General features: G+C 51.7%; 1 protein-coding gene across 3 annotated transcripts in view; it reads left to right on the forward strand.

Annotated features, from left to right (window-relative positions):
- TMEM62 (transmembrane protein 62) overlaps positions 1 to 13,486 on the forward strand; it is a 72,017-nt gene that overhangs the window by 45,502 nt on the left and 13,029 nt on the right. For all 3 annotated transcript variants that reach the window (XM_061551219.1, XM_061551220.1, XM_061551221.1), the window contains exons 7-11: positions 5,460 to 5,582; positions 5,994 to 6,149; positions 6,758 to 6,926; positions 7,221 to 7,337; positions 8,264 to 8,348. In XM_061551219.1, the coding sequence (XP_061407203.1) occupies positions 5,460 to 5,582; positions 5,994 to 6,149; positions 6,758 to 6,926; positions 7,221 to 7,337; positions 8,264 to 8,348 (650 nt within the window). The remainder of the gene's footprint in view (positions 1 to 5,459; positions 5,583 to 5,993; positions 6,150 to 6,757; positions 6,927 to 7,220; positions 7,338 to 8,263; positions 8,349 to 13,486) is intronic.

The raw sequence follows: 13,486 nt of genomic DNA on the forward strand, positions 1-13,486 counted from the left end.
CAGGGAGCAACAAAAGGCTTAAGGCGGGATGGATGCACGAACCAATTACGGCGACCGAAGCGGATTTTAACACATTGTGGCCGGTTGGCCTGAATCACCTCAACCGGCCCAAGTCAGGGTTTGTACAGCTTGGGGGATGTACCCACGGACACCTAAGGGCAGTGCAGCCATGCCCTGTCCCCCCGAGCCCACTGTTTACCCGATACCCGAAGCCCCCTTAGCCGCTCGTTGGCCGACTGCCGCAAGGCGGAATTTTCCTTGGAAGCCTCGCGTGCCTCCGCGACCCGTTGAAGGGTAAATCGCATGGGGCCCGAAATGGTGACTTTCGGCTTCCTTGGCGCCGTGGTCAGCTGGACGTCAATGGGGGGGTTATGTTCCCTACCATACATTAAAAAGAATGGTGAGTAACCGGTGGAAGCGTGAGGGGCCATGCGATAGGCCGCAAGCACCCCTGGAACGTGCAGGTCCCAGTCACCCTGGGACCTGCTGACTCAGCATGGAGGTCAGAGTCCTGTTGAGTCGCTCTACCATCCCTTCCATCTGGAGATGGTAGGGCGACGTGCGAACCTTCTTCATGCCCAAAAGGTCGCACACCTCTCGCAACAGTTTGGATGAGAAATTTTTCCCTTGGTCAGTAAGGAGGCGTTCTGGGGCCCCTTTTCCAGCACGTATCCATGGAGGAATGCGCTGGCGATGGCCGCAGCCGATTGGTTGGGGAGCGACCAAGCTACCGGCCAGCGGGAGAAATACTCCACGCCCGAGGACATCGAGCGCGACAAGCTCGTTAATGCGCGACACTCGAATAGATTGCAAGGGCGGACAGCACTTAGTAGCTGGCGGTTTTCGGCGAGCACATTGCACATAGCCTTTAAGTATATTCTTCATATCCGCAGCCATTTCGGGCCAAAAAGAATTGAGTTGAAGGGTAGCCAGGGTCTTCTGTACACCGAGATGCATAAGTCGCTCATGTACAGCCACAATAAATCTACCCCTGAGGGTCGTAGGCACCACAAGACTGTAGCGATGCAAGCCGCCGTCTCAAAACATTAAAAGGCCGTCCTTTAGAATGACAAGGGCCACCCTGCGCCGGCCCGACACGTTCCCCTCATCACCGACACGGTGCCGCAGCTTCAAGAGGCATCCTCCGCCTGGAGGCGCCCCCATTCATCGTAGCTCAAACTGAGGGTGGCATCGTGCACAACTAGAACCCCGGGGCCATCAGGGGTGGAAGCCCCCCGCGACGCTACAACCACAGGGGATACCGCTGCGGTGGCGAATTTGCAGCGGCCCAAACCAGAGAGGCACGCGCAGTCCCCAGGCGGAAGGAGCCGTGAAAGGGCATCTGCAATAGTGTGCCACACACCCTTACGGTAGGAAACCTGAAAGGAGTAATATTGCAGAATTTCCAGCCAGCGGGAGAGCTGGCCGAACGGTTGCTCGACGCGTAAAGCGCATTGGAGAGCAGCGTCGTCAGAACGCACCTCGAACCCAACTTCCGACACCAAATGTAATGGGTTCGATTGAGGTGCACACTCAACTTGGAGGCAACACTATTTATTAACGCATAACAACCAACTGGAATATTATACACAGAGTGGTGACCACCGTTCCTAATCTCACTAACACTCGGGGAATACTACACAGCGTGACCAGGGCAGGTGATGGGCTGCCTGGTCACGGACGAAGGTCGGAGACTCCCAAGACCATTGATGGTATCTTTATCCCGGGGTTAAACAGCCCCGCTCTTTTATAACCGCTGCGGCATGGCCGGCACCGCCCCAGGCCACGCCCCCCTTCTCGATCTTTCGAGAAGGTCCGGGCCCCTAACCACTTGACCCCAAAGCTCCCCCCTAGGGTCCCTAGCCCCCCTTTATCAGGTCACGAGTCCTGTTGAGTTCACGCAGAGTGTCACGGCCTGACACGACCCCCATGACACCCGCCTACAGCACCCATACTGAGCCAACACAGTAGTGACGTCATATGTCCCTACGCTCGTACAGTCCCGACACAGTAGTGACGTCGTATGTCACTACACTAGTAATCTATTCCTACAGAAAAATACTCCTGTATTTAAGCTGGAAGGTTGCACGTAGAAGAAGACTATGATGATGCAGGCAGTGGTGAGAAGGAAACTGGGCACATATGTAGGGTGGACAACAAGAGGACAATTAAAAGTGTGTTGTTCGGAAAAATGGAAGGAAACGGAAACAGAGGAAGACCTCACAGAGAATGGCTTAATGACGACAAGAGATTGGTGCCAGACCGATATGGCATGACTTGAGCATATTGGCATGAGACAGAGGAAAGTGGAAACAAATGACGACATGTGCAGTGGACACCTACGTGCTATCTGCCCATGGATCGTGATGATGATTTTGAATCTTTGGATGTAAGGGTTATTGCCATTCTTCTCACCAAATTATTTATCTAATCTAATCTGACCACTCTCTCAGTTCTCCCAGACCAGGGGTCGGCAACCAAAATAACAAGAAGGGCCATTTTTGTTCTAATTCGGAAAAAAAACTCAATATTTCAAGAGCCGCAATGCGTGTGATGAATACGAGGTGGTGATGGTCCTTCAGTAAATAACAGCACGAAGAAGTCCTTAAAGAGCCGCATGCGGCCTCGGAGCCACATGCTGCCGATCCCCTGTCCTAGACCTTTATGATGCTTTGGGATCCTGGGATGAAATGCGCCTTACAAATGTAAATTATTATTTTAAAACCACAGGCCGGTGGTTCCCGGCCTGTGGGGCTATGTTTCTCAATCCGCCTGTCATGGTGAGGGTCAAGGTGGCAGCATGTTGAGTCGGGTGGTCTCGACCTCCGTCTCCCTGGCAACGGACTCTTTCTGTCCCTGGGGAATTCCCAGGCGTTCCCAGACCAGCCGAGCGCCAGCGTGTCCTGGATTGGCCCCGGGGTCTTCACCCAGTGTGACATGCCCAGGAAAGTTCCAGAGAAAGTCTACCGGGGGGCATCCTTACCAGGTGCCCGAACCACCTCAACCGTGGGGGGGGGGGGGGGTGCGCGTGACAAACCCCGTCACGGCGGTGGTCACGTGGAATTATAAAGCAGCAGCGCTTGCTCTGTGTGTGCATGCACAAGCAATTCTACAGCCGTATACTTATCTTCTGGAGATCTGTGAAAAAGAGCTTTATATCTCATCGGATTCCTCCAGTATAAATAAATATTCTGATTCTGATCTGTTGCATGGAATTCAGTGAACCCGAGCACTAGTCCTCCTGGGTTATCCGCGTGCTCTTCTAGGGCATGTTTTTCTCTCTCATTTAAACAGATTCGTTTAACTTTTGTTACACGTTTTCTATTAACTCACTCTGTTGTTGTATCCTCAAGTCTTATAACTCAATTTTAACCCACTTCCCAATGTGGTATCGACTGCAAACTTGGTATACTTATGTCATACTGATGACAATACCATATTCTATCATTAAAAATGTATATATATTTAAACATTATTTTTAATATGTAATGTTTCGGCTTGGGTCTAATTGTCCACGCTCAACTGACGTTGGCTGTAAATCACCACGGTCCCTTACGTTATGGCAAGCTTCTGGGCCACTTCCTGGAGTCATGGAGCACTTCCATTACTAGAACGGTACATTTCTTTAAGCATGTTTTAAATTTTTTTTTACAAATATTACTGTGAATATGCAAAAATTATGATAAATGTATTCCTTCAAGCCCGGCAGAAAATCTCTTCAGTTTTTTTTCCCACGGTTTTACTTAACTTGATTCCTCTTTGTCGTGGTCAAATCTTGTAATCAAAATGTAGTCTACTTCCTGTTGTCCAATCAATTCCAAAATTTGCACACGTACACATATCCGGTGACAATGCGTGCCTGTATCAAAATCGGCATCAATGAATAAATTATTTGGCTCCTTTAAAGCAATTAACATTTTGTATGGGTGCCTTATTATGTATATATATTTGTGTAGGTCAAAAACGCCGCGGTCCCTAAACTCGAATCGCCTCGCCAAAGAAGCAGGCGCCACATGTCTCAGGCGCGCCTGCTCCGTGTGAACGAGTTACGGGCACCCTCACTCCACACAAAAGTTGTACATTGAAGATTCATTTATAAAATAACTAATTTATTAAAGTAAGCGTTGATGTGGGAGCAGGCGCTGCATCACTGACGACCTTCTCGACCGTGAGTTAAACGAAGTTGTGAATAAAACCGTTGTTAAAAAAAAAAACTTTTTTAAGGAGTTTATTAAGAGTTAGACTCAGCCTCTCCACTCCGCTTCGTGGCGATGGGAAGTGACCCGGCTTTATCTGCACAGTGGTGATTTCTTGAAGTGTTATTGAAGCGTACATATTAAATTGTCAATATTTAGCTAAGTGTTATTACATGGTAAATAAAATGTGTTCAGTATTAATTATACAGCAGTAATTAAAATACAGTGCATATTCTATTATGTAATTGAATAATAACTACTCATACCAAGGACAGCCACACCAAGTCCGAAGAATCTTGTGAATAGGGTCCTGCTACATCAGAACGTTTGACCAACACCAATGAGATTGTAACATTCTAGCAATGGGAGGAAACCAGAAGGAATCCCATGCTGAATAGAGGGAGAATATAAACTCCACCGAGGTGTCCGAATCAGGAGTTGAACCCAGGTGCCTCTTACTGTCAGGCACAAGTATGACCACTGTGCTACCCTGTTGCCACACGAATATAAAAATGTATGCTGGTAGGAGGTACACGGCAAGCAACATGTTGGGAACCAATGCCGTAGACCATTCCGTGCCCCTTTAGTGTCGCCATAATTACGCCACGGTGCCAAGATGTTAACTACCTCGCCTGGTATAAAGGATAAAACTAGATTCGAAGTTTTCGTGACTGCAGGAATTATTCTTTGGTTCTTTCGGTAGTCAAATCAAATCAAATAATAATAGAATACGACGTTTCGGTTGCAACACAAGCAACCATCATCAGGTAAGACTGAATGATAAAACACAGAACAGCATAGGCAGACACACATGCAGAGAGAGACACACACAAAGACACACTGAGCGAGACACACACCAAGACAAACAGAAGGACAATGAATCTGTGCTGAGGCCTGGTATAAAGGAAGTCGTGGGTTTGATCCCGACCCTGACACCTGTATATTTGGAGTTTGCGTCTCTCTCTCCCTTTGGTCGCGTAGATTTTTATCCGGGTCCTCCGGATTTTCACTCCACATTTAGAAACATGCATTAAGAGTAATTGGCTGGTATACATTTCCATATGATAAGCCACTTCAAATGTGGCCAGGTCGCTTCTGAAAAAGAGCTCAGTGGGCCTTGCCTGATAAAATTAAAAATTGTCTAGTTTATAGGTTATTCCGTAGGAGTCTCCGGCACACTTCTCTCAGGGATTTGCTCGTCACCTCTAGAATCGCTCCTTCGATTCTGTACGGGGCCCGTGTCTCCCTCTGTTGCGCATGCAGCCGAGCCTCTGCGTATCTGTGCGGGCACCTGCACACACTGGGAGGACTGGCACCCGTGATGCACACGCGGCACAGCACCGGCATGCTGGAGCTGGAGCTGGGAGACTGGATGCACAACCGCAGGTACCAGCACCGCTACCAAATTGCGGGTCACCCCACTTCCCTTTCTGGTTCTTCCACTTTGGAATTCCCTCCTCCCAGCATCTTACAAACACCTTGCTCAATTCAAGAAACGTGTCAGCTTATCTATTATAACTTTGATGTTTTGGGCCTTTGGACCTGTGCTCAGCAACTATGTTTCAAAATAAATTAATTCAGATCTATGCAGCCAGTTGTAGAAACGTAGATTCATGCTTGTAACTTCACTGCATTGAGGTCCCGAGCAGGACACCTCCAATTAGTGCCACGATTGGCTACGTATAGTGCAAGATAAGTTCAACATACGTACACACGTACGTTAATCACACTTGAACCCCCGGAGCAAAGATGCGACTGGCAGATTGTGGTGGAATCCCCCCCTCCCCCTACTCGCAGGTACCGCGTCATGGCCATTGATCACGACCTGCTGAGCTTTGGGGACTTTGAGTTGGACCGCTGGCCAGCGGTGCTCATCACCAACCCCAAGGCGGCGCTGTACAGCCGGGCCACGCGCGAGCCGCTCGGGCGCATGAAGAGATCCAGCCACGTCAGGTCGGCACCTGCCCTCCTCAATGGGGATCGGAATCGGCATGCTTATTTATCCTGGAGAAATCCAATGAGCCTGTAAATCTCCTGGAAGGGGGGGGCGGGTTAGAAAGTTACAACAAACAATACAACAGAACGATAGCAGTGGAAAGTATAGGAAAAACTAATCAAATCACTAAAAATGTATAAATGTAATAAAACTAAACTATTTTTATTTTATCAGAAGCGACCTGGCCACTTATCATGTGGAAATGTATTGCAGCCAAATGACTCCTGATATGGGACACCTACTCTTAATACGCTACGGTAGCGGGATGTCAATTACCTCGCCTGGCTTACAGAAGGTTGTGGGTTCTATCCTGACCCTGATGCCTGTATATTTAGAGTTTGCATGTTCTCCCTGTAGGGTGCTAGTGTTCTCTCCCATGCCCGTGTCCCTGACCCGTGTCTGTCACCCTGACCCTGTCCCTTTTCCTGACCTGTGTCCCCCTGACCCTGTCCCTGGTCCCTGTCCCTCACTCGTGTCTCTGACCTGTGTCCGTGACCCGTGTCCCTGACCCGTGTCTGTGACGCGTGTCCGTGACCTGTGTCCGTGATGCGTGTTCGCCCCGCAGGGTGCTGGTGTTCTCTCCTGTGCGTGTGCTGCGCGTGTCCGTGAGTGTGGATGGCACGCCGCTGGGAAACGCAAGCCGGGCTGCGGGGGACGCCCCGCTCTACGTCCTGCCCTGGGATCCACGTCTGTACGCAAATGAAGCGCTGCACCGCATCGCCGTCTCCGCCGTGGTGAGCGAGTGCACCGCATGTTCCTCCGCCTTCCTCGTGCGACCCGGGTGCTGGCGGCCGTGCCGCACGTGGCTACCTGCAATCCAGCACTGCGGAGGCGGCGAGGGTCGGTGGGTTTGCACGCAGGCTCGTTAAACTCCCTCTCGGCCCGTGAGCGTCGAGGTTGCCAACTCCTAGCTTGCCAGGGTATGATGGCAGTTCAGCAAATAGATTAATTTCCATCTCTATTCCATCTATAAGGACATTGCTATGCTGGCCGGCTGATCGCCTTTTGTGTTTGTGTGCGCCCCACAGGATGCGGCTGGCCGGGAGAGCCGTGCGGAGCATGACTTCTGGCTCTCGGAGGAAGACCCTGGGTTGAGCTTCTCCGTGTGGCCGTCTGCAATCCTCCTCATGGACCTGCACGCCCTGGTCCCCCTCTCCCTCTCTCTCAAACCTGCACACCCTGGTCCCTCTCTCTCCCTCTCTCAGACCTGCACACCCTGGTCTTTCTCCCTCTCTAGGTCTCTTCCACTGTTTTGATTTTCAGCTCTGGTTTCCTCCACTTTTCCTCTCCTGCCGTGTCTCTCATTTCCTTTACTTCGTCTCCATCTTATCACCTCTCTGTCCATCTCGTCTTCTTTCTGCCTCTATACTCTCAAAGTCACGAATGTGGCCAGGCCATATTTCGGGTGGCAGTGGCTAGTCTCGTGAGGTTGTATCCATGGATAGCGCAAGCAACTGGGCCTGCTGGTCATTTTAGAGACGTGAACTTATGGCAGCGTGAGGACGTCGATGGGACGCATCTTGAAAATGTTCACGAGCTACTTGCACGCTATCTGGCAAAGTCCCTCCATGTTTAGTCGGAGGATCCCTCGTTTCAGGACCGATCCGGCGTGTTTGTCCAGCGCTCGAAAAGCAGCGGGCCATTACGGTGGCTCGAGTTGTTGCTCTGGAGACCGGGAGATCGATGATCGATGTTCGGTTTGCCACGTCGGTGGCATTAGTCATGATTTCTCACTTAACAGAGCGGTCCGCGTGAAAGCTGCTGCCATCTTCCACTCCATAACGTCCTCTTAAGCTGTAAACCCCCTTAAACCTGCCTCCCTCCTCCCATGACTCACTGCTCTGTCGCAAACTAACTATAAACTCTAAACTAAACTATTTTATATTACCAGGTAAGGCACACTGAGCTATATAGCTCTTTTTCAGAAGCGACCTGGCTATCACAAATTATAGCTCAATTAATTGGCTTATGACGTGGAAATTTATAGCAGCCAAATACTCTAAACACATGTCCCACTCCTATCCCGCATGCAGGCGACCTCACCGTGCTGGTTTTCCGTGTGTGTCCGCAGGGCTGTGTAGTCTTCTTGCTGTGCTCCCTGCTGCACACACTGGTGATGGCGCTCGTGCGCTACCACGGCTTCCCTTCCCTGCTGGGTGAGTCAGTGTCAGGTTGACGTCGGCTCCATGGGACGGATACGTGACTCAAATGACATCTGTGGGCACAACTGGTACACCATGTACGTGGCATCTAAAACTACCAGCCACAGTTTTTGTTTTATCAGGCGGATAAACTAAAAACGAATTTTTATTTTACCAGGTAAGGCCCACTGAGCCATGTGGCACTTTTTCAGAAGAGATCTAGCCACAAATGATAGCTCAACGAAGTGGCTTATAACGGAGAAATGTATAGCAGCCAAATACTCTGAACGCATGTTGATTATAAATGTGGTGGGAAAAACCAGAGGAACCGGAGAATAATCCATGCAACCGCGGGGAGACAGACAATGCAAATTCCAAATATAGAAGCGTCAGGGTCGGGATCCAACCCACGAGCTCTTGTATACCAGGCGAGGTAGTTAACATCTCGCCACCGTGTCACCCTCGTCTCATCCAATACAAAACTCTCATCCATTACAGAACCTTTGTATTGTTCAATGCAGAAACTTCGATTCATCCAAAACAGAGCCTTCAAACGATGCAGAACCCCCTGTAAACTTCCGGTTCACTTTGCAGGCCAGTGTCAACCACTCATGTTAGCTGTGTAGCTCAGCACGCTAACCACTGCACCACCGCTCTTCCCAAAACCTTTTTCCACGTCTAAAAAAAACAAAAACACCATTGCCTAACTTATTCCTAAACCTTTGTCTCATCTGACAAACAATTATTCCATTTCCAATATCGAATACTTAGCCTCATCCAAGACAGAATGGTCGATCGATCCAACATTTAACCCTCTTCACATCTAATGCCATTGCAGTATTGCTACTGATCAAACCAAGGTTAAGAAGTGACCACGGCCAAAGCCATCGATGCCACCCCACGCCTTATTGCCAACGCATCCCCCCCCACCCCCCGCTAGATCCATCAGCTACAGAAAAGTCAACGTGCGACCTCCAAGCTCTGCTCTCAATCTTGTGTACCTCGCAGAAATCATCATGCATGACGTCGACTTGCAGAGCTGCGAGTTGACCAGAAATCTGATAGTACCGCTCAGTCAGTTAGTTACTCAAGAAGACCATTTCGTGAGCACATGACACCCTTGTCCTTGCATTGGCTACTAATCTAATATCGAATTCATTATAAAGTTCCTGCTATTGACCTACAAGGCTGTCAATGGATTAGCCCCACATTACTTACAGGAACTGATCAACTTCTATACACCACCAATGATGAGGTCCTTGAGATATTCTGATCGCCTTCTTCTTAGTTTACCGCGGTGAAGGCTCCGTTCCTGGGGTGATGGCGCTTTTGCCAGTGCAGCTCCAAGACTATGGAACGCGTTGCCTCTGACAATAAGACAATCAAAATTATTCAGAGCTATTTAAATCTCGCCCTGAAAACTCACCTCTTTAAAATATCCGTTTCCCCATAATTTTGGTCGTTTACCACTCGCTCTGTCTTATTTCCTGCTTTCCATAAGTCAGAGTACATTGTGATCCTTGTGTAATGCGGGCGTAAACGGCCCTCCGGAAGTGACGGCAGGAGGGGAGGAGTTAGGTCACGCGGGGGAGAGGGGTTAAGCTATAGAGGGAGGAGAACCGGAAGAGGAAAGGGAGTGACGGGGGACCAGGAACGGGAGAGGCCACGAAGGGCGAAGCGGAGGGTGGCGAGATCGCCACGAACACAGGGGAACGAGGATCGGCACCGTTGGCCAGCGGTGACCGACCCGAAGCAGCGAGGAGGCTGCAGTCAGCAGCGGGGCTGCATACAGAGTTGGCAGCGGGTCTGCATACAGAGTAGCAGCCAAGAGGGTCTGCATATAGGGTTAGCAGCGGGGGTCTGCATAGAGAGTTAGCAGCGAGTCTGCAGGGAGAGAACGGAGGTCACAGTAGACGAGGCAGAGAGTCTGCGGGGAGAGAGAGAGGAAGCTATAATAGCGATAACAACCGGGGGCTACAAATACAGTGTTATAACAGAGTGCCGTGTGGGAGAAGACAAGAACCCAATAAAGGACACGAAGTCAGAAAGAAGTGTCTGAGTCCTTTTATTACACTGGAGTCAGAAGTGAAACGGCATGGCGAAACAATTGAGGAAAAAGAATATTCCATCTCCGGCGTCGGCTTCATCTTCGGACGACGACGATCTTCCTCCTGAGGTCGGCTTGACTTCGGCGGAAGGAGAGATCCGTGAGGGCCCGGGTGTCGAGGAGGTTGCCGCTTCGTCGGACCCATCTGCGTTGAAGGACGACGATTTAAGATGGACCCGGATGGCGGAACAACTGGCAACTCTCAAAAACGTCATCACAGAGTTGTGTGACCTTGTCACACCAAGAACGGCGTTGGAAGGTGATGGTGGTGATCGGCAGGAGCCCGGGTCGTCTTCGATGGCGCCGCCATCGGCCACGCGGCGTGAAGACGCCATCTTGGGCGTGGCGCACCACGGAAAGCGGGAAGCCGCCATTTTGGGACCGCCGCGACGGTCGTCCGCCATCTTGTCGACACCGCGTTGCGACGCCTTGTTGAATTTACCACCGGAGGAGTCAGCGGCGGACGGAAGCAAGCCAAGGAGTCGCAGTCGTCACCTTACTACCGTCAAAGAATTCTCCATCGGGGGCGATTGGAGTGCGTTCGCCTGTAGATTTTTGGCGGCGGTACGTACAGCAAGGTGGACGGACGCGGAGGCACTGGAGGTGCTTCCGACTCTTCTTGATGATGAGTCCGTTCGTTTTTTCCGCTCTATAAAAGCTGCGAAGAAGAAGACTCTGCGAGGGGTGTTCGATGAAATGGCGGACGCGTACGAGCCACCGGATGACGCCCATCGCCGATTCGTGCAACGGCAACGCGCACCTGAGGAGTCACCTGTGGCGTATAGGGGCGCCGTGTTGGAACTCGCTATGGCCGCTTACCCGGAGACGGAGCCTGACCTGCTGGAACCTCTCATTTTGGGGAAGATGTTGGAGTTGTCCCGAGATCTGGACATTCCTATGCCGGCGTGCGGTCACGAAAAACTCACGTCCCGGACCGCGGCCAAGTGTCTGGACGCCCAGTTCAATCTCCGCCGCTGGAAACAGGTCACGGCGTGGACGGGGGGTCCTGTCGTCGATGGGGGGGCCGTAGGGTGGGACCCTACAAAGGCCGTGTACGTGCCGGATGTGACCGGCCAGAAGGAGTTGTCGGCTGCCTCTGCTCCGTGGCCGGCCCGGAGCGGGCCGGGGCCGCGGGCTCCGCAGCCGGTGCGGCCGCGTCGGGACGGGGTGCCCGCTGCGCGCCGCTCCGACGTCGAGTGCTTCCGCTGCGGCCGTCGGGGCCATTATGCCAGGGACTGCTGGGCCCGGGTTCCGGGTCCGCCCCAGCAGGAGGCCTCGACAGCGGACGCCCCAAAGAAAGATCCTCCAGCACAGGCAAGTCGGTGCGCACCAGACACCCGGCAAGGCCCGACACCTCACTCATCGCCGTTGTTGTGCGACGCGGATGTTATTAAATACGGGAGGCCAGTATCTGCGCCTTGTCGCTCGATATTGCAGTGGCGTAAGCTGGCTCGGCGGGTTGTCGCGGCCGCTACCGGTTCGTCCACTGTACCTGGGTCGATCCAAGGGGTGGACGTACGTATTTTGGTGGATTCCGGTGCGTCCGCGACCATTATTTCGGATGTAATATTCCATCTTTTGAACATCCCACCGGGGGCCGTGAGGCCGGCTTACGCTTCCTGCATCGCTGCGAACGGGGGTAGTATGGGCATCGTAGGACAGGTGGACGCTAACATTTCTATCGGGGGAGTCTCGGCCTCGGGCGTTGTGTTAATTTCGAGGTCCCTGGCGGTTCCTTGCCTGTTGGGTACTGATTTTCTGGCTAAGATGCCCATTCTGATTCGAATCAATGAAAATTGCATTGAACTACCGGGGGGCCGGAAGTTGGCATTTTTACAGTCCGCCTGGGGGCGACCGGCTCCTGTCGCCCAGGTGCAGGCGTTATCGGAAGTTTCGGTTGATATTCCACCTGGCTCGCAGATGCTCATTCCCTTACGATATCGGAAGCCGGTTCCGGGTCGGCAGGGTGCTTTTGGGATTTTGCTGTCACCGTCAGCCGCTGTTACGGGCGGATTGGCGCTGGTGGGGGCGCAAACTATTGTCCGTCCGGATCAGCGCCCGTTTTTGCAGGTGTTAAATGCAAGTACTAAAAGCGTGTGTGTGCCGGCTGGTACCGTTGTGGCACATGTCACTACGGCGTTTACGGCTCAGAGTGATCTGCCGGACGGAGGGCTGGTGGGTGGTGTTTCACACGATGGAGGGGTGGATGATCGTTGGATTGCTGAATTATGTGGGGAAAATTCGGCCCTTTCCGCCGAGCAGCGTTGTGCGATTCATAAATTATTATCGAGTTATTCGGATGTGTTTAGCTCGGACGATTTGGACTTGGGACGCACCTCGCTGCTTTATCATCATATCGACACAGGGGACGCTGCCCCTATCCGCTTGAACTCGCGTCGGATGAGTCCGGCTGAGCGTGAGCATGTTCGAGGGGCAGTGGATGACATGTTGAAAGCAGATATTATATCTCCGTCTAATAGCCCGTGGGGCGCGCCTGTTGTGTTGGTTAAAAAGAAGGACGGTAAATTGCGATTTTGTGTGGATTTTCGGAATTTGAATAAAGTGTCGGTGGCAGATGCGTATCCCCTGCCGCGTATGGACGATTCTCTCGACGCCTTGTCAGGGGCTAAGTTTTTTTCAACGCTAGATCTCTCTTCGGGCTTCTGGCAGCTCCCCCTTGACGAGCCCTCGCGAGAAAAGACAGCTTTCCGTACGCCGCAGGGGTTATTCCAATTTAACTGTCTTCCGATGGGGTTGAATGCGGCCCCTGCCACTTTTCAGAGGTTGATGGAGTTGGGTTTGACGGGGTTGCAGTGGGAGACATGTCTCATTTATTTAGATGATATTATTGTCTTCAGCCGCACATTTGATGAGCATTTACTGCGGTTGGAGGCTGTATTCACCAGAATGCGTTCTGCTAATTTGAAATTCAAGCCTAAGAAATGCCACCTACTGCAACGCTCCGTTCGATACTTGGGACATATTGTTAGTGCGGACGGGGTGGCCATGGATCCAGAGAAAACTGCGTGTGTCCGTGATTGGGCAA

This window comes from Lethenteron reissneri, chromosome 14 (assembly GCF_015708825.2).
Source record: "Lethenteron reissneri isolate LAM-NWPU_2019-01 chromosome 14, ASM1570882v1, whole genome shotgun sequence".
Lineage (NCBI taxonomy): Eukaryota > Metazoa > Chordata > Hyperoartia > Petromyzontiformes > Petromyzontidae > Lethenteron > Lethenteron reissneri.